Raw genomic sequence first — 21,748 nt, 5'->3', positions numbered from 1 at the left:
GATTTAGAACTCACTAGGTCTCAACAGCCCAAAAATGTTCGACTTTACTGGTACATCACTGGAGTAACACTGTAATCGTTCCAATTCAAGATTTTCATAGTTTGACAAAACCACCCCAGGCGTATTTATTTATATATTCCCTTATATGAGGCCACACACTACTGACAATGAACCTGAACACCATTTTGTGTATATCCTACAACTTACAAACTTCAATTAAGACAATAATGTAGTAGTAGTAGTAGTAGTAGTAGTAGTAGTAGTAGCAGTAGTAGCAGCAGCAGCAGCAGCAGCAGCAGCAATAATGATTAAAACAATTTTTGACAAATGTTGCACAAATTCAGGTAATTTCATAAAAAATATGACAAATTTTAGCTTTGTTTCCAATGTCTGTTTATACACGGGCCAGAGTAAAATAATGATCTAATATCTAAACTGTACAGTTTGCTGGTGTTTCTCATACACCACAAACTAAGTGACATTTTTGCAAGAAAAAGCTGCTTAGCTTGTATTACAGACATGAAGTCATTTATCCAGAACAAATAGCACACAGTACACAGGTCCTACTTAAACTTCACACTACTATGGTCTCATATGTTTGGGGTACCAAAATGGCAAACATGGACAGTAGTTTGTGTGACACAAATTTGAAGACACAGCTTTCACAGACAAGTTTTGATTATTATTAATTTTTTTATCTTTTTTTCTGAAACGCAAATAAAGGAAGCACACATTTTCAAATACAAGCCCTGTAAACTACAAATTGATATTCATTGGATATATGAATGGATAATATAATTTATTTTTATAAACCATGTTTTCATACACAGCAGTTAACAAATACAATATTAATGAGTGGAACAAGCATTTTTTGTGTAGCTGTTCTTTTAATACTGTTCTATACAATGAGCACAAAAGACTTATATCTATACACAGCCATTATCCAACACGGATTATCTTAAAGTCATATCTGTAAGAGCATACTCATTTTATCAAATCATGATGGGCTCCCTACATCACAGTTTTGGTTCACAAAGTATCTTTCTTCAACCACACACTTATTTTTTGCCCGTTTTTTGGAACATTTGTTCGTGCCGCCATCCTCTAGAGTCTTCAATTTCACAGTTGGTATGTCGTCAGTCTCCCGGTTTTGTCCTGTGTTATATCCTTCCAAAGCAGTTTTCTTCTTAGATCTTTTGGACTGTCTCTCAAATTGTTTATTTTTTTCAGTTTTCAGTGTTGATTCATTACCATTTATTTTGTCAACACCCAATACCTTAACATTCTTTTTCTGTTTTTTTGACTGCTTCTCTGCAACATTTTTCTTACTATGATCATGTTCAACAATTTTATTTACACCTTTATCAGGACAATTTATAGCAGTAAGGCACTTTGACTTTTGTGAATTAATACAGTCTTCATTTTTCTGAGTTACAAAATCCACTTGATTAACAGACTTTTTGGTATTTTTTGTCTGTTTCCTTCTTTTTTTCCTATTTTTTGCTGCAACCTCACCAGAAATACTTTCCTCATCTGCATCAAAGCCTAAAGATTTCACAGAAGTCTGATCAGCATCTTCTATTAATGTATTTGTTTTATCATCATTTTCCTTTGTACACTGGGTATCTGTTCCTCTACACTTGTATGATTTTTTTGTATTAGGTTTCATAATGTGTATGTTTAGTTCATCAGAGCTCTCATAGTCTTCAAGTAGTTTCCTATGTGTCTTACTTTTATGCAAGTGTCTGATGATTTTTAAACTATCTTCAGTGTCTGAACTGCTGGCACAGTCATCAGTGCTTGCTTCTGCAGTTTGTGTGTTTTCGAGCTGCTGACAAAAGGATCCTGACATGTCACTATTATCTGCTTGTTTTCCTATGCCATCATCACTACCACCACTGTCACTATCATTATCACTACTACTTGTGCTAGTTTGATCAGCAGAAATCGTGTTGCTAGAATCCACTGCACTAGCTCCAGTTTCCTCATAAACACTTCCTTTCTCATCGGACTCTGGAAACATACCTTGCTCTTTCATAAGTTCCAAATTTTCCTTATGCTTCTTTGAATTCTCATGATTTGCAAAAGATTTTTCCGATTTGAAGAGTTTTTGGCAAACAAAACAGTATAGTCCGTCGTCGTCATCATCAACTTCTTCAGGACGCTCGTCAAACATTGCAGCTACTTCCACTTCAATTGCATTCAGTTCCTCCATTGTGGATATACTCAGATCATGAAGAGGTCCAGCAAGTTCTTGCATTTCTTTGAAACGGTTCTTCACTTGCTGGATTCTATACTCTTTCGCTTTCCTAGCATTATCTTCCGATTTTTGTTTCAGAAATTCCACATGCGCCTTCACACGTTTATCTCTCTTTCGAACAAATGCTACTAACTGTTGAACTTCTTCATTTCTTGCCTTGCGAGCTTTGTCCCTTACCTTCTTATTTTCCTTTTCCATTGCACGAAACACACGCTTATTTGTCGCCTGACGAGTATCAAATACATTCAGCCAGGCATATGATTTCTTGGTTGAGTAACTTTGCCAGTATGCATAAAATGGATGGACAACATCATCATAGTTGCTGTTGGAATCTCCAAATGTTGGTATGTTCAGCTCACTTTCTGACACAGATTCTGTATCTTCTGCTGCAATTTTTTCAAAAACTTTCCGGTATACAGTATAAAACCCGTCTTCATCATCACCGTAACCTTTAAAACATGATGATGTGAAATACTGAAAGACATCAAGGCTTTCATCCTTATAATCTCCATCTCTACCCCCCTTCAAAATTGATTCCCTGTTCTTATCATACCACTTTCTCTCTGCAGGATCACCTAAAACTTCATAAGCTTGCTGCACTAACAGGAACTCTTCCCTTGCTTCCACCACATTATCAGGATTCTTGTCGGGATGCCATTTGAGAGCTAATGTCCTGTAAGACTTCTTTATCTCCTCGAAGGATGCATTCCTTGGCACTCCTAGTACTTCGTAATGACATTTCATTACTGAATACCTTAAACAATTGATTGACACAGCTTTAATATGACATAAATAGCAACATTAAAACAATTCTCTCTCTCTCTCTCTCTCTCTCTCTGTCACACACACACACACACACACACACACACACACACACACACACACACACACACACACACCTCTAACATCTAAAAATCTACATTGGTCCGATCTCCAGATGTGATAAGGCAATCTACAAGTAATGCCTCCTTAACTTATTTCCGTTAAGTCACATAAAAACATCAGTGAGAGCCCACACTTCTCATCCGATGTACAATATTTGTTAATGTTGCCTCTCCTACCATTGATGGATACCGTTTTTCCTCCACTGTATTCTGATTGTTGGTATCCAGGACATATAAATCTGACTAACCCAGTTTATCAACAGCAGTAATCACATTGCCTTCAGTGACAACATTTCATCAAGTGGTACCCACTGTTTGGTGTCAATAACGTAATCAATGCATTAAATGTTTGGTGCAAGCAGTGGGTTGTCAGCTACTCTGCTTTTGATCATCCAAGGGAATATAGCCTACATCTTCCATACACTAATAAACACAGTATCTAAATGGACTGCTATCCATTACAGTATCCCCAATAACCTTCCTCAGCTTCTCATAAATGCAAATCAGTGTTTCATCTCTGACTTTCTGAAATTTTATGGCCACACAATGTGTAACACAGACCCCAAGATTGGCAATTTTCTCAACCATACTGATATTTCCAATGACTCAAGAAAAAAATAATAATTTCAGCAGCAGAGCCCAATTTATTACATTATTCCACTATTTTATTGGATTCAAAACATGAGGAATTACTTTGCAACTGCCCCTCATAGTGGAGAGAATCCACATTAGAAAAGTGTACAGCCTGATCTAAAGCAACTATGACCCTTCTTATTTATCTGCTGTTTTACAAGAAATTTATGTGACCACACAACACAGTAGACAATGGCAGCAGCTTCTTTAATTTACAAAAGAAACCATGCTTATATGTTGAAAGAGCTGGTGAAAATGCAGTAAGAGGCAGGCACTACTTTTACTGTTTTTATGTGACATTTGAAATATCTTTTTCCTCCTGTCATCACCCAAACCACCACCACCTCACTTTCACCCTTAATGGTCTTTCAGATATGTATATACTACAGTGTGTGCTTACTTTTTTCTTAACATAACCGGCACCTGCAACACCCCCCCCCCCTCCCCTCTCCTACTGCTGCTGCATATCTGTCACTCTTGTCACTCCACCCTGCACCTATCACTAACAACCACTGCCTTGTACTCCCTAGTTCCTTCTCCACCTTCCTCTTGTCATCAAACACAGAACAGTTATCATGCACTCAGCACAGTGTGACTTCTTGGGATGGTAGGCACACACATTGTCTGTTTCGACACTACTTAGTGATAAAAAGTTTGTGAGTGGTTTGGAAATAGCAGGGTAACAATACCTTCTACAATATGGTCAACTGTTTTAACACTTTTTCTGTTCTTGATGACCCACCTAAACATCTGTGGAGAAGTGGAGAATATGAGCATGGGGAGGGGGGTTAAAGGTGATTTACTTGCAAGATTTTAAATCACTTTACACTGTGAAGTAAACATGCATGCATTAGAGATAACACCGTTGGCGAGTAGAGTGTCGGTTGTAATAAAAGTTTATGCACCTGAAACAAATTGAGTGCAGAATCAGTGAATCTACAGTGTTTACTAAGTATGTGGCTGATTATTCAAAGGAATTATTATTGCATTCCAAAATATGCCACCCATAATGATCAACCACATACTTCGTAAGCCCTGTGGGTTCGCTGATTCTGAACTTGCTTTGCTTTACTCCTGGACGCTCTCATTATCAACTGTGTTATCTGACAAGCACATTTACCCCACAGTGCAAAATAACTTAAAATCTTGCAAGTGACTCACCATGATTATGGCTAAAAGTCTGTCACCCAAAATATTGGAGCAAGAATTAAGAACACCTCAGATGCATGAACGGAAAGTGAAAGAATATCATATAAATATTCTTCAACTAACATTTAACTTCCATTATTCTCAGTGGAATTATTTCACAACTATACCTTCATAATGAGTAAAATACATTCAATTACAAACAGGTACATTACTGCTTCAGTGATCCTTTTTCGAGATTTTTTTATACAATTTACTTGTTTTAAAACAAATTTTGAAATGCAAACCAGTAAACTTGCATTACAGAGTTTCAACCACCGAGAGATCCAATTATAACCAATGCAGAGAGCACAAAAAGTTTTAACAACATACTCTTTATGTCCATGTTTAAGAGATAAACAGAATTGGAGGGAAAGCGTACAAGCAATCTGATTAAGTGGACACCATCTTTTTTTTTTTTTTCAAACGCTCTACCACCTGCCTACTCAACTGTAAATAATTATCATAAACGTCTTGGCTGCAGACAATTTTAGGTTTATTAACACCCCTCTTATTGCTCTTTCCTAAACTCCTTACAGCCCTGTTGAACCAGAATCTAACTTTAAGGCTGTTTATTCTGAGGAGCTATTGTAAATGAGCTGAAGCTTGAAACTGCCACTGATGCACACTAAAATACTTATTTCAACCGAATAGACTGGTGGAAATGTCTTCATTTAATTTATTAAGGCTGTGGCCACCCATAAGAAATCAATAAACTTTTTAACTTCATTACCCAGGTTTTGCTTCTACATCTACATAGGTATTCGTTTTTTCTCATTCTATTTTGTTTTGAACACTGTGTCAGTACATGTGCCTTTATTGATGGCCACATTTTTCTGAATAATTAAAGTTCCATCTCTTTCCAAGTCAGCAATACCTTTTTCATAATATAGATGATACTGATTGTCTGGTAGCACTGCAATTCACCAATTGTCTCTCAACTCATTTTTATTTCTACTACCAGGAAAACCATATCAACTTCACTGGTTACTTTGATGTTCCATCATAACACCTATAGTTCTATTTGAGTTTGATTCCAAAGATTATGTGGTAACAGTCATCAGTAAATTGGGAAAGCTGCAACACTCACAGAAAAAGAAAAAGCATTTTAGGAACAGATTCGACTAAAGCAAGTGGACTATTCAGTTACATACTTACTTCTGTGTCAACTGCAAAGAACTTTTCACCTGGTTGGCAGGGTGTTGTTATAAACTGACCCTCTTCAAGAGACTTCCTTTACAAATTTTCTGGAAAAGACAAAATGGTTTCAAAGAATTATACATTAATAACATATCAAAATTCCAATGAAAGAAAGAAAAAGTGCTAAGTTCTATAAAGACCTTTACACATTACAAGTTATACTAATAAATTATTAATTAATTTGTATCAGCATTACTACTACCTTGTTTTAACCAAAATTTTTCATTTCTTTTTTTTAATTTCAGCAGTTTTTTCAAGATCAGATGACAGAAAATATGTCAGAGCTATGTAAGTTGTAAAGGAGAGAAACCAATCACATTTATACGTTAGTTCCCAGAAACTTCAACAGATACTTTTTGGGTGGCAAGTACCAAGTACACGATTGTGATTCTACATCAAGAAGACAACAGTGCACAACATTCATGTCATACTAGTGAACCTGTAACAGTACTTAGTTGGTGATCGACAATGGGCATCTTCCAAAAGGGTCTGAAAACCAAGTAAATGAAAATGATGCCTTGATAGGGTGGTCTACCTCTCAGTACAGAAATAGTGGCGAGAATATGATATGCCCAGAAAATTAAGACGCTCAAGCACCAACATGACATATGGGACTTTGACAAGAACCTGTCTAGGATACTGAAGCTCACTCTGGAATACACTGGGAAAATATTCTTGCAGTGCATACTACTATGAATGATCACTGTACACTTATTTGTATCTGGTTGCATAGCCTATCAGGATGCAATTAATTATAAAACCACATTTTCAAGAAGAAACCATCTTTAATGAAACCTGTATGAATAAAATTTTCAGATGTCTTATTTCCTCAAAACCATATAATCTTTTGCTGGAACAAGGATATCTGGTCCTGCTTCATATGTTACACAAAAGACAATGTCAATATTGAATTATTCAGGAATAAAGGAGACGACCCACTGAAATGCAGAAGTGCTGCGTCTTCGATAGGCACACAAACAAAAGGTTCAGAGCTTGGAAAGCTTTTGCAATGCACTTCCTTTTTCTAGCTGGGGAACTGTTTGTATACTTGCTAGGGGTGGGAGTAAAAGGGGCAGGTAGCCAGGTAACACACAGGTTGGCATGATTTCATAGACTAGGGCATGAGATAACAGCACACAACAAGCTGATGTAGGGGTGGGGGGGGGAATAGGTTGGGGTGCTGGGGCAGGGGATGGTGTATGTGTACAAACAAACACACATATTGAAAACTTGCTCGCATCTTTTGCTCTGTTGCTGCGTTTTGTGCCACAGGGTAGTGCACCTTGTTTTTGGCAACAGTCACAAAACTACCCCCTGCTCCCAACATAATTACTTTCATGCCTTACGCCCATCAACCTTTTTAAACTCTCCCTACAACCACCTGACACCTTTACTCAATACTTCCAATGCCAAATTTTTCCCCCAATACTGCTCTATTTATCTGCACTAGTTCATAAAAGTTTCACTATCCCTAGCCAAAATCCTCTCCCATATCCTGTTCCTTACATGGCACCTAAGCTGTGGTACATGCATCTGCAGTGATGGGAACTCCCTTGCCCAGTATGCTGAAGGCCTTCGCAGACAAGCAATATCCTGCACACCTAATTCACAAAGTTTTCCTGTGCCATATCCTCTCACACACACCTGATCCATCCCAAGAACTAACCACAAAGCACCCCCCCCCCCTTGCCATCCAAATACCACCCTGGACTGGAAAGACAAACACATCCTTCATCTGGGCTTTGATTATCTACTATTATGCCGTGAAATGACGGACATCCTACCCAAGATGCTTCCAACCCTTCCCCAAGTGGTGTCCAACCACCACAACTTACTAGTCCATCCCTCTGCCATTCCCATCCCAAATGCCCTGCCACAGGTATCATATCCCTGTGGAAGACCCATACACAAGACCTGCCCAATCCATGCACCCAGCACCACCTAGTCCAGTCCCATCAGATGCTTATCCTACACCACCAGAGGACGGGTCACCTGTGAAACCAGCCATGTTATATACCAGCACTGCTGCAACCACTGCACAGTGTTTTACATTGGTATGACAACCAACAAGCTGTCAACTAGAATGAATGGCCATTGCCAAACCATTGCCAGAAACAAAGTGCACCACCCAGTGAGACAACATGCAGAAGAGCACAAAATGCCAGATTTCAATGGCTGCTTCACAACCCACACCATCTGGATTCTCCCCACCACAAGCAGCTTTTCTGAGTTGCACAGATGGAAAACGACAGAAATATAGTCGTAAATGTTGGTTCCATGGCAGAGTGTATATAGCAGCCCATGAGCCCATAATTGCATTGAAAAGTATTCACTTTGTGTACGCTACCTGTGCATGAACTGAAGCAGATAGCACCAAATTGTGTAACTATGTTCAATTTCTCATTAAAGACACTCAGGAATGCAACGGTGTGTGGGCACCACTCTTAATGGCGTGCAGACGAAGCAGCAGTGACATGGGAAGCTACACACAAGGGCGGCAGGACATGCAGCACAAGAGATGGTGGAGCCATGGATGATGGCAAGGGCTCGCCTTTGAGAGGGCCCAAACCTGCAACATAGAGAGGTAAATGAGACAGGCCCGAGATAGCAATAGAGGAAGGGGCTTGTGATGGAATTACGAGAGGAGGGGGCATGAGATGGCAATCAGGTGAGAGGGGCGGGGAGAGGCGCTCAAGATGACCCCAGGTAAAAGGCCTTGAGGTGAGGCAGCAATGGTACTATCCTTGGTAAGCTGACAAAGGTCACAGAGAAAGCAGGCCCAGGGGCGAAGCCAAGGCAGCAGCATTGTACCCCCATTTGTCAAGAAAGTTTTAGGGAATTGGAAGGAAAGTGAATGTAGCAGTTGACGGAAGCAGACTCCCAGTGGTAGTCGAGAGGAAGGGCTGCCTGCATAACCTAAATCCTAGGAGGCATTAAAAAAAAAATGGCATGGTTCGGATGAGCAGGCATGGAAGACAGATGACTAGTGCAACGACTCAGAAGAATGGTTCGCCAATTGGACAGCAGAGGTTCAGCAGTCTCAGCGTAAAGGCTCTCCATGGGGTTAGAGTAGAAACCTCCAGACACTAAATGCAATGCACGGTGATGGACAGAATCTAAACGCTGATTAATAGACAGCCGTGTAGGAGTACACAATGCTCCCATAGTCCAATTTTCAAGTGCACTGAGATGCTTATAGATGGAGGAGGACCACTCGGTCCACTCCCCAGGAGGTACCACTCAGAACACGGAGGTTTTATGGGGAATCGCAGACAGCGAGCCGAAAGTAGGCAGACCACCACAGTTTTCTGTCAAACGCAAGTCCCAAGAATTTGGCAATGTATGCAAACGGAAGGTCAACAGGGGCAACATGTAGGGAAGGCAGATAAAACTCCATACAACGCCAAAAATTTACACAGACAGTCTTACTGGGAGAAAATCAGAAGCCAGTTTCAATGCTCCACAAGTGGAGGTGATCGAAACATCCTTGAAGACGTTGTTCAAGAAGGCTGGTCTGTTGAGAGCTGTAGTAGATTGCAAAATCATCGACAAAGAGGGAGCCCGAAACATCGGGAAGGAGAGAATCCGTAATTAGATTTATGGCAATGGCAAACAGTACAACACTTAGCACAGAGCCCTGGGGGACCCCATTTTCTTAAGAGAAAGTACAGGATAGAGTAGTGTTCACCTGCACCTTAAATGTGCGCACTGTCATAAATTCACGGATGAAAAGGGGTAGCCAACCTCGAAAGCCCTAAGAGAACAGTGTGCGGAGGATGCCTGTCGTCCAACAGGTATCGTATGCCCTCTTCAGATCAAAAAATATAGCAACCGGTTGAAATTTCCTGAGAAAATTGTTCACAATTTCAGTGGAGAGAGCAACAAGATGGCCAACTGCGGAATGATGCTTTCAGAAACTGCATTGGGCAGTGGTTAAAAGGTTTCGGGACTCCAGCGAACAGCCTAAACAGCAATTCACCATATGCTCCAAAACCTTACAAATACTATTCGTGAGAGAGATTCAGCGATATCTGGAGGGGAGATGTTTGTCCTTTCCAGGTTTCGGGACAAGAATGATGATAGCTTCATGCCATCTTATGGGAAAGTTACATTCGACCCAAAGCCGATTATGAAGGCGAAGGAGGTAGCACAGACTCGATTATGATAGATGCAGCAACATTTGGACATGGATACCATCTGGTTCTCAAGCAGAAGAGCGAGAGGAGGAGAGGAGGAGAGTGCGTGTCCGAGTTCCCACATATAAAAAAAACTGCATTATAGCTTTAGCAATTTTGGGAGAAAAAAGCAAAAGGTCACTCTTCCACTACCTGTTTCTTTGGGGAAAAGCTGGTGGGTAATTAGAAGAGCTCGAAATCTCAGCAAAGTGTCACCCCAATGGGTTAGAGATTGCAATTCGGTCCACTAAGGTATCCTGCACGGCAGTTAGTACTGAGGTCGGGGAAAAACTTTATTTGTCAGACAACTGAGGAGGGAGTGAAGTATTGAAGGAGCTGGTAGAGAAATCCCAGTTTGTCTTCTATCGCATATGATGTGACAGCATTGCACACGTAACTGCTTATTGCTTACATCAGATACAGTTGACCAATGTTCGATGACGGCGGAAAACGCAAAGAGCACGTCTCTGCTTGCATATTGCGTCACAGCACACCCTATTCCACCAAGGAACCGAGAGGGGGGGCAAGTGGAAGGTACGAGGTATTGAACATTCCTCAGCTGTAAGAATAAGTTCCATAACATGAGTGACTTGATCATCAAAACTAGGAAACTGATGGTCATCAAATGTTGCTTGAGAGGAGAAAAGTGTCCAATCAGCTCTGGAAAACTTCCATGATCTTGGACGCATAGGTGACAGTTGTGGCTGTAATCTAAGGACACATGGAAAATAGTCACTGGAGTGTGTTGAACTATTCAAAGTGCCGGACTAGCTGAACAGTACAGACCGAAATGCCCAAATGAAAATAGGTTGACGTGGAGGCAGACAAAAATGTACATTTCCCAGTGTTGAGGCAAACAAGATCTGCTTGATGGAATCAGTAGGGAGCCTCTCTAACAGGGACGTGGAGATCCTCAAAGCAGGTGGTGGGCACAGAAGTCCCCAACCAGCAAATACATGGGTGGGAGCTCACCAAGGAGACTAAGGAGACCAGCTCTCACTATTGGTGTGGGCAATGGAATGTATATGGTACTAAGAGAGAAGGTGAATCAAGAAAGGGAAAGACACTCAGCGACAGCTTGGAAGGGACTGTGTAAGCGGATTGGGTGATAATGTGTAGTATCACGGAGAAGAATCGTAAGTCCCCCGGTTGCCGCAACGCCAGCAACAGAGGGGAGATCAAACCGGACTCAGCGGAAATGAGGGAAGACAAAGCGATCATGGGAATGTAGCTTTGTTTCCTGAAGATAACCCAATTGGAGCAACTTCTGTGGATATTCCAATGGATAATTGACAAAAAGTGGACAAAAATACAAAAATCTCACCATGGTTGCAGTCAACTCAGCAATCGCTAAGAGCCAGTGGCCGACAGCATCGAATGGCATTCAGCCAGAGACCGAAGATCCTAATCCATAGGTTGTTCGGGGGCAACTCCTGCCGTCAGTGATCGGCTGGTTGATTCGTTGCCAGTGGAGCGTCTCGGCAACACGGAAGATAGCCAAGGGCGGCAACCACTGAGTGGCTCTGTAGAAGAGACGGCGTGGCGGAGAAGGAGAGGGCCTGTTTTTCTTATGAGCCTTCTCGGAAGCAGGACGTTGAGATGCAGGAGGAGTTGATAGTTGCAAGTTCTGGGTACGTAAAAAATCTTCACAAGTAGGCTCTTTTCCAGGAGTCTGGGTATCCAATTTTGGGGCCTGTGATTTAGCTTGAGCCGATAAAAGTTGAGCCTCAGAGCGAGCGGGTGAAAGTGGGGAGGTTGAACGGGCAATCTTTGGGCAGACCAATCTGACGACCATGGCACTACAGGTGAGATCGCAAGTCTGCGTGGCTACGTCCTTAGTAGGTCAAGGAGAGGCAAGGCCAGTGCTATGTACCCACTGGGAGCACAGTGGGCTTTCTACTGGCAAATAACTTACAAGCAGCCAAGGTAGACACCTTTTCCTCCTCCACTCGGACTTCCTGAATAATTCGTTTATGTTTAAAAATAGGGTAATCTCTAGAGGAAGCAGTGTGGTCACCCATACAGTTGATGTAATGAGGGAATGGTGGTGGACAATCACCCTCATGGGCACCCCTGCCCCAGGCAACGCATTTGGTCATATTTTAACACGAATAGCTGGGACGATTAAACACTGATAGCAACGCTTAGGGTTGGTGATGTAAGGGTGAACTGAAATGATCTCATGTCTCGCTCTAATGTTCAACGGAAGTTGAAATCTGTCAAATGTCAAGAAGAGAGTGCAGGTTGGTACCAATTCCTTTTCAACCCTTTTCATTACTCAATGTACAGCCGTTAGTCCCCGATCAAACAGGTAATTTGGAATTTCCTCATTTGATAATCCGTCATGTGATCTTGTGTAAATCAATCCGCGCGATGAGTTTAGTACGGTGTGCTTCCATCCATACAGGGAAGGTGTGTAGCAGTGAAGTTCAAAGCAATTTTTGTGCCTGGAGGACACTGTTTCTAACAACAAGGTGCCATTTTGTAACCGGGAACAAGACATTACAGGACCTGCAATTGCATCCACACCTTTCTGAATAATGAATGAGTTTACTGTCGAGAAGTCTTTACCTTCATCAGACCGAGAAACAACTAGGCACTTTGGCACTGATGGAAGAATTTTCTGTGGGTGAGACTCATCTAGCTTTCTCTTGCGGGCAGAAGTTGTAGACATAGAGAAAACCATTGCGAAAGTATTCCCCATGATTACTGGCATCTCCGATAGTGCGCTCCTTCCTAGTGGGGGTCCTCTCTGAGGGCACTCCCACTTTAAGTGATTGTCCACACCTCAGGTCACACCTCCCGAGAAACGGACAGAGCAACCAATCGGGATGTTTGGAAGGTACCAGCTCGGGTAATCACCCCTCCCTGGGCCTGACCTTTACCAGGAGGTACATACATCTCCTACTTGTCTACCCAAGATAGGGAATTACGTGTTACCCCGTCACCAGCTATGTGTGAGAACACGTGGGCCGGCCTTCTGACATGCACATGGAGGAAAGAAAGGAACAAAGAAAAGGAAACAAGAGAACAACTCTCAAACGGCACAGTGGAGAAGAAGGTAAAGAGAAGAAGCAAGGAAAGAGAAGGACAACGTAGGGATACTTTACATTGTAGAGAGAAACCATTTCATTCATTCACAAGCGTCCGTCTCTGGACGTAGGCGCAAAACATACTCCCAAAGAGAGGGAGAGGGGGAAGGGGAAGGGAAGAGCTGCACGAGTTCGGGGTCCCGTGCTCGCCACGCATGTATCCACAAAAAGAGTTGTGGACCCCCTGATGGATTTTTTTTTTCTTTTTTGTTATGGTTTTAGGGCGCAAAACTGCTACGGTCATTAGCGCCCATTCTGTGGCTTAGGGAAGGGTTAAAAAAAAAAGAAAAAGAAAAAGAAAAAAAAAACAAAAACAAATGGGAAATCAGCAGCAATCGGAGCTAAACTCAAAAAGAGGGCAAACAAAAAAACAAAAGGAAAACCACTGTAGAAGGGGATTGTTTTCCCCAAAAAGAGCTTCAAATGACCATCGTCATCTCACTGACACTGAAACTCGACGACACAATCGGCTGAGCACGTATCATCTGCTATAATGGAAGATATATATCGGGCGACAGCTGTAAATGGGCCCGTGGCAGAGTAAAATAGGGGCACTGAAGTAAAAGGTGTCTCACCGTCCACAGCTGAGAGCAGTGGGGACAAAGCGTGGGAGGATCGCCACTTAAAAGATGGCAATAGCTAAAAAGACAGTGCCCTATCTGGAGTCTAGTTAAAATTACATCCTCCCGATGAAGAGTTTGGGAGGAAGAGGTCCAAGCACAGGGAAGAGGTTTCACGTCCTACAATTTATTATCGGGAAGTGTAGACCAATGATACCCTACATCCAAGGTGGCATCGAAAAAAGGTCATGGGAAAGATGAGAAGTCATGAAAGACAGATGGCTAGCTTAACGACTCAGAAGGACAGCTCACTGATTGGACAGCGGAGGTTCAGCAGTCTCAGCATAAAGGCTTTCCACGGGGCTGGTGTAAAAAGCTCCTGACGCTAAACGCAATCCACGGTGGTGGACAGAGTCGAGACGCCGAAGAATAGACGGCTGAGCAGAGGAGTAAGCTATGCTCCCGTAGTCCAATTTCGAGCGCACTAAGGTGTGATATAGGCGGAGAAGGACCACTCGGTCCGCTCCCCAGTAGGTACCATTCAGAACGCGGAGGGTGTTGATGGATCACAGACAGCAAGCCGAAAGATGGGAAACGTGTGAGGACCAGCACAGTTTTCTGTCACACATATGTCCCACGAATTTGGCAACGTCCATGAACGGAAGGTCAACAGGGCCTAAATGAAGGGAAGGTGGACAAAACTCCGTACAATGTCAAAAATTTACACAGACTGTCTTAGTGGGAGAAAAGCGAAAGTTGGTTTCGATACTCCAAGAGTGGAGTTGATCGAGACATCCTTGAAGACATCATTCAAGAAGGCTGGTCCGTTTAGAGCTGTAGTAGATCGCAAAATCATGGACAAAGAGGGAGCCCGAGACATCAGGATGGAGACAATCCATTATTGGATTTATTGCGAAAGCAAACAGTACAACACTTAGCACGGAGCCCTGGGGCACTCCGTTTTCTTGGGAGAAAGTACGGGAGAGAGCAGTGAATTCTGTTATAAATTCACAAATAAAAAGGGGTAGCTGATCTCGAAAGCTCCAAGAGAACAGTGTGCAGAGGATGCCTGTCCTACAACAGGTATCGTTTGCTCACTCCAGATCTAAAAATATTGCTACCATTTGGCATTTCCTGCGAAAATTGTTCATGATGTAAGTGGAGAGAGTAACGAAATGGTCAACTGCAGAATGATGCTTTCGGAAACCGCATTGGGCAGGTGTTAAAAAGTCCTCGGGACTCCAGCCACCAGGCTAAATGGCAAGTCACCATATGCTCCAAAACCTTACATACACTACTCATGAGAGAGATGGGGCAATAGCTAGATGGTAGATGTTTGTCCTTTCCAGTTTTCAGAAGATGAACAACGATAGCTTCCTGCCATATTCTGGGAAAGGTACTGTCGGTCCAAATTCGATTATAAAGGCGAAGGAGGTAACGCAGACTATGGTATGATTTCTCCCTCCTACGTATATCTCACGAAGAGACCATGAGGATAAAATCAGAAAGATTAGAGCCCACACAGAGGCATACCGACAATCCTTCTTTCCACGAACAATACGAGACTGGAATAGAAGGGAGAACCGATAGAGGTACTCAAGGTACCCTCCGCCACACACCGTCAGGTGGCTTGCGGATTATGGATGTAGATGATAAATGCAGCAACATTTGGAAGTGGACACCATCCGGTCCTGGGGCAGAAGAGCGAGAAGAAGAGAGTGCGTGTTGGAGTTCCCCCATGGAGAAAACAGTATTATAGCTTTCGCTATTCTGAGAGGAGAAAACAAGAGGTCGCACTTCCGCTGCATGTTTCTTTGGGAGAAAAGCTGGTGGGTAATTTGAACAGCTCGAAATCTCAGCAAAGTGTTGACCCAATGAGTTATAAATTAAGACTGGGTCCACTAAAGGTATCATGCGCGACAGTGAGCCCAGAGAGCGGGGAGAAACTAGACACGGGATATAACAACCGAATTCGACTCCAAACTACTGAAGAGGTAGTGAAGGTGTTAAAGGAGCTAGTAAAGCAGTCCCAGCTTGCTTTCTTGCTATCGCGGATGACGCGACGGCATCATGCACATAACTGCTTATAGCGGATACAGTTGGCCAAAGTAGGATGGTGGCGGAAAATATGAAGAGCACGTCTCCGCTCGTGTATTGCATCACAGCACACCTCGATCCACCAAGGAACTGGGGGGTGCCGGAGCAAATCGGAGGTGCGAGATATTAAACGTTCCACGGCTGTAAGAATAACTTCTGCAACATGAGTGACCTGATTGTCGACACTAGGGAAGTGACAGTCATCAAATGTCGCTAGAGAGGGTAAAAGTATCCAATCGGCTTGGGCAAACTTCCAGCATCTCAGGCGCATAGATGGCAGTTGTGGCTGCAATCGAAGGACACATGGAAAATGGTCACTCGAGTGTGTATCAGCAAGAGCAAACCATTCTAAGTGCCCAGCTAGCTGAACAGTACCGACGGAAAGGTCCAAATGAGAGAAATTTGTCGTGGAGGCACACAAAAATGTAGGTTCCCAATGTTGAGGCAAACAAGCTCTGCTTCATGGAAGAGGTCAATCAATAGAGAGCCTTGAGGACAAAGACTTGGAGATCCCCAAAGTGGGTGGTAGGCACTGAAGTACCCAACCAGCAAATGAGGGGCAGTGCGTGGCAGGGGGGGGGGGGGGGGGGGGGGGGGGTGGCGGCGGCGGGCGGGAGCTGACCAAGCTGACGAAGGAGATCAGCTCTTACCATCGGTGCAGACGATGGAATGTATAGGTACAAAGAGAGAAGGTGTATCCAGAAATGGAAAGACGGACAGCGACAGTTTGGAAGGAACTGTTTAAGGGGATTGGGTGATAATGGACAATATCATTGAGAAGAATCCTAAGTCCCCTGTGTGCCAGAGTGCCATCAACAGAGGGGAGATCAAACCGGACTGACTGGAAATGAGGGAAAACAAAGCGATCGTGGGGATGCAGCTTTGTTTCCTGAAGACAGAAGATGACATGGGAGTAGGATCATAAGAGGATCGACAATTCATCCCGATTGGCTCAAATACCACGGATATTCCAATGGATAATTGACATAGGGAGGGCAGAAAAGGGAAGAATCTTACCACAGTTGCTGTCAACTCAATGACTGCTGAGAGCTGCCAGCCAACAGCGTAGAATGGCATTCAGCCAAAGGCAGAAGATCGTGATCTATAGGTTGTTTGCGGGTAGCTCCTGCCACCAGCGATTGGCCGGTTGATCGGCCGCCAGCAGTGCGCCTTGGCAACACAGAAGACGGCTAAGGGTGGTTACCGCCGGGTGGCGTTGTAGATGAGACACACTGTGGCGGAGAATGAGAGGAACTTTGTTTCTTATGAGCCTTCTTGGAAACAGGATGTATGGATGAGGGAGGAATCGATGGTCATGAAGTCGGAGTACGTAAAAAATCTTCACGAGTAGGCTCTTTTTAGGAAGTCCGGGTATCTGATTTTGGGGATGGGGAAGGATGTGGAAAAGAAAAGTATTCAGCCTGGAAAGGAAAGAGAGATGCACTAGCTCGGGGTCCTGTGCTAGCCACGCACGTCTACATCTACACGATTACTCTGCAATTCACATTTAAGTGCTTGGCAGAGGGTTCATCGAACCACAATCATAGTATCTCTCTACCATTCCACTCCCGAACATCGCGCGGGAAAAACGAACACCTATTTCTCTTATTTTATTTTGATGATCATTCCTACTCCTATGAAGGTTGGGCTCAACAAAATATTTTCGCATTCGGAAGAGAAAGTTGGTGACTGAAATTTCGTAAATAGATCTCGCCGCGATGAAAAACGTCTTTGCTTTAATGACTTCCATCCCAACTCTCAAAAGAGTTGTGGACCCCCTGGAAGGGGGGGGGGGGGGGGGGGGGAGAATGTTGACAGTTGCTGTCTTTATGGGACAATGTTATCCAACTGTAACAAGTCCAATAAAATTTCTTGAACTCTGTATTCAAAGCAACATCTTGACAGGAAAGGCCATAATGATGAAACTGCCACAGAATGGTCTCCAATTGCTGTATCCGGCCTGCTTTAGATGAAGAAACACTATTGTGAGGCTTTACCTGAATAGTACAGCATGGTGTATGCCTATTAAAGCAATGTGTGATTGTGGCAGATTGCTATTTCTTGAACCAACGTTGGATACGATTAAGGAGCTGCCTGGATTTGAGAACTGAGACAAGCCTGCAGTTTAGCACAGTGTGTTTCCTGTGCTGCTGATGAGGGTAGCACCCCAGTAACTACTCACATAAGTATTGCTCTTCCTTGATTTCAGGATGGGAAATAGGACAGTATCCTTCAAGGGGCCAAGGAGTCATTTCTCATGTACAGTTGAACACAGTGAGGACGACTCTTGCATTCTCAGTGAGGTGCTGAAACATACAGCAGTGAACTTTACTGTGACCAGGTACAATTCACAAGTCATTAACAAACCTCAACCCAATTCCCATACACTGAAGACACAGTTGTAAACTTCCATTTTGTTGGAACATTCTCTTTTTTTTATCCTTTCATAACTCAGATATTTTCCAGTATTATCTGATAGGGTGTGATGTTTTCTGCAGTCTGTTGGTGCCTAAACCAGTGCAGAGCAGCATACCTGCCCAGGACTGCAAAGTAGCACTCCTCAGGCCACCAGGGGACACATTACCGTAACAACTGTTACGAAGACTATACAATTGATGCCTCAGTGGAACACAATCATAATGGCAGCCATCCATTTCTGGACATTATCACAATGTTCAAATACAGCTGGCTGACTGCAGTGTCCAGTTGCCCTTGCTCACTATTCATTTCAGTAGCTTCCTATTGGGCACTGTTCAGTCTGCATTGTGTATCTATACTGGGAATTGCATGCTGGGAGTGCAAATTGTCAACCATCTCCCACAGAGCAGGTGGAAAATGTTTGAGAATGTGCTGAAGAATTAGTGAACAACCCTGTAGCAGTTATGAAATTCATGCTATACTACATGTTCACAAAAGAGGTTTTCTTTTTTGTGTGGTGCTCTCAACAGCTCAACCCCAATGACATGTAGCTGACAGACCAACAGCACATTGTCTGCACTTAAGTCTCCTCTCCAAGGAGGAAATGTTGGGTGAGCTGTGGTACGAGATTGCTGTGAGCCATGATGTTTAACTCAATAGTGGGTACACACAAAGAACATCTGGTCACTCAGTATGGCATGGATACTAATACAGTAACGGCTTGAAACCTGGCATATACAGGGAGGTGGAGAGTGATGAATATCAGCCATACAACTTTCAGTCCTCTTCCCACTGAAATAGTCCTTTCCATAGACCTCTCTCAAGCACACATATTTCCCTCTTTCAAATGTGTTTCCTGCACGCCAGCACAGAGAGACCCTCAGTGACAAGTCTGAGTTCATATGTAGTGAGTACTATGTCCATTTATGTGTCACTGTAGAATGAAAACCATTTCACCGGAGTTCTTCTTCTTCTTTTTACTTTTCCTTGGCAATTGTAATGTTCTAAGCAGACATACAGTGCCTTCTTAGATCACTCAGTCAAATTTCATCACTACAGTAGGTGGCACATAATTATACAATTCTGATAAAATGAGCTTCAGATGGTCTGACAGATTTTTTCATATCTTTCTTGAATCAGAATTTCATGTCTTCATTTATCACTTTATGGAGATGTTGGTAAATGCATTGTGTACTATTGTTGGCAATCTTTGATAACTTCTGACACTAGATGTTACTGTTTACTATGCCTTCCCTATTTTCTTTACAGTTGTTTGTTTTTTAATAAGGTTTCACAGATGTCCTTGCAGAAAGTCTTTACAGACATCTTTTGTCACTGCCTATAATACTTTGATGTAAAATGGGGTCAACTTCTCCAACATCCTTTCCTCCAACACTGTTACTAAAAATACATTTGGCTCCAAAAGTGAACTGTTGTTATTTAGGCATTTCAGTCAATTTTTACCATGCTCGGGTGGGCTACCCAGCTGAGCTTACTCTGTTGGGCATGTGTGCTCACCAGGAGTCTACCTAATCTACTGAGAGTGCTGTTTATAGAATTAGTGCACACTTCCCATCTTCCACAAGGAGGTACGGTAGAAAGATTCCACACAAATAGAGCCCCACTTGCCATTGTAAGTCTTACACTTTTTAAGTGTGGCCATTGGCCAAGAGATTTTCCACTACTGACTACTCCTCCTCCTCCTCCTCCTCCTCCTCAACAGTCACCCCACCACCAACAGTACATAACACACTTCCAGGTTAAGGGATGCATATACGATCATACTGTCATCCTAATCCTGGCGGTCAAGATGAGATACACACACACACACACACACACTATGACAAATGTTCCACTGTCACACCACATGGTGGCTGTTTAAACACATACCAAGTTTGCAGTTAGAAAGAATCAGTGGTGCTCACCTAAAGTCTCATGTTTGCCAGGCACATGCCTGTCTTAGTTCCTATTTGAAAAACAGGATGCAAAAATTTACATTAGCCTTCACACTAATTCAGACATGAATATGTCCATGGGAAAAATAATGGGTGTTCCACAACATTTGACCATGTGTTTACTATTTTTCTACTTATTTATTCACATCAGTTGGAAGAATTGATTCCATTGCAATACAGTAAACATTACTGGAAGGTAAAGTAAAGCACGGATAAAGGAAATAATGTTATCTATAAAAGTTATTATAAAACGGATTTGCACAAATAATCTAGCTTTAAACTTTTAAAAAATCATATTATTCAGTTTCTTTACTGCAGAAGTACCCCATACCCAATCTACAGTAGCAACAACAAATAACAATGCAAAATGCTCTCAGTTCTCAGGTGTATGAAAACAGATCAAAAACAAAAGGTGCAGACTGGAAGGAGGAATGACTGGTACAGAATCTGTATTTACGTAACATAAGAATTGGAGATGAAATGACAGACAGAAACAGCATTATAAGAGACATTAAGTTGTTTCTTATCTCCTTTTTTGTTCAACTTATAACTGGAAGGACTATTGGAAAAGGGTTGGAGACAAAAAGTGGAGTAGGCTGTGGTATTGGTAGGAAGAGAGTAGAATGTATAAGATTTGCTGATGACATGTTATTAGAGACAGGAAGTGAAAAAACTATAAATAAAATGCTAGAAGATATGAATGACACTTTTGTGGAGCATGGGATGAGAAGCAATACAGTAAAAACAATGAATATGGTGATTGGCACCAGGAAGATGACTGGATGATATAAAGATAGGGAAAGTTATTACTAAGCAAGTAACAGCATTTAAATATCTTGGAAGTACAATAACTGAAGACTTTAGATGTCATCAAGAAGTTAAAATTCGCACATCTATAGTGAAGAAGGCATTCAATAGAAAATTATGTGGCAAACTTACATGAAGGCCTCAGAAAAAGTCAGGACAGGGTTTCTGTCTGTAGTGAGGCATTTTATGGGGTGCAAACATGGATACAAACAACAGAATGAGAAAAGGCCACACGCATTTGAGACATGGAAGTGGAGGAGAATGGAAAGGGCAAGCTGGATGGAAAAAGTGAGTATAACAGAAAAGTGTTGGAGAGAATTAGTATGAGGAGAGAAGGGTACTGCAGTTTGTAAGCAAACGGAAGAACTGGATGGTAAGTTCACTGAGATGGAAGTGCTTCCTGAATGACAATTTTCAAGGAATACTTTGTGGGAGGAGACAGAGAAAGGAGATACAATATGATAGATGACATAAAGCTAAGC

At 42.5% G+C, this 21,748-nt stretch overlaps 1 protein-coding gene across 7 annotated transcripts in view; it reads right to left on the bottom strand.

The window, feature by feature from the left end:
- Window positions 1-402: 402 nt before the first annotated feature.
- The window catches only part of LOC126185065 (dnaJ homolog subfamily C member 21-like), a 248,681-nt gene continuing 227,335 nt past the window's right edge, over window positions 403-21,748 (bottom strand). For 4 of the 7 annotated variants that reach the window (XM_049927824.1, XM_049927825.1, XM_049927827.1 and 1 more), the window contains exon 3: window positions 403-3,014. In XM_049927824.1, coding sequence (XP_049783781.1) covers window positions 998-3,004 — 2,007 coding nt within the window. In that variant the 5' untranslated portion in view covers window positions 3,005-3,014 and the 3' untranslated portion in view covers window positions 403-997. Of the gene's footprint in view, window positions 3,015-5,839; window positions 6,097-6,120; window positions 6,210-8,509; window positions 8,732-21,748 lie in introns of those variants that run through there. The other 3 variants (XM_049927823.1, XM_049927822.1, XM_049927826.1) reach the window with 3 other exon arrangements.

Source organism: Schistocerca cancellata, chromosome 4, assembly GCF_023864275.1.
Source record: "Schistocerca cancellata isolate TAMUIC-IGC-003103 chromosome 4, iqSchCanc2.1, whole genome shotgun sequence".
In the NCBI taxonomy this organism is placed as follows: Eukaryota; Metazoa; Arthropoda; class Insecta; order Orthoptera; family Acrididae; genus Schistocerca; species Schistocerca cancellata.
This window is presented reverse-complemented; position numbering and strand designations above follow the sequence as displayed.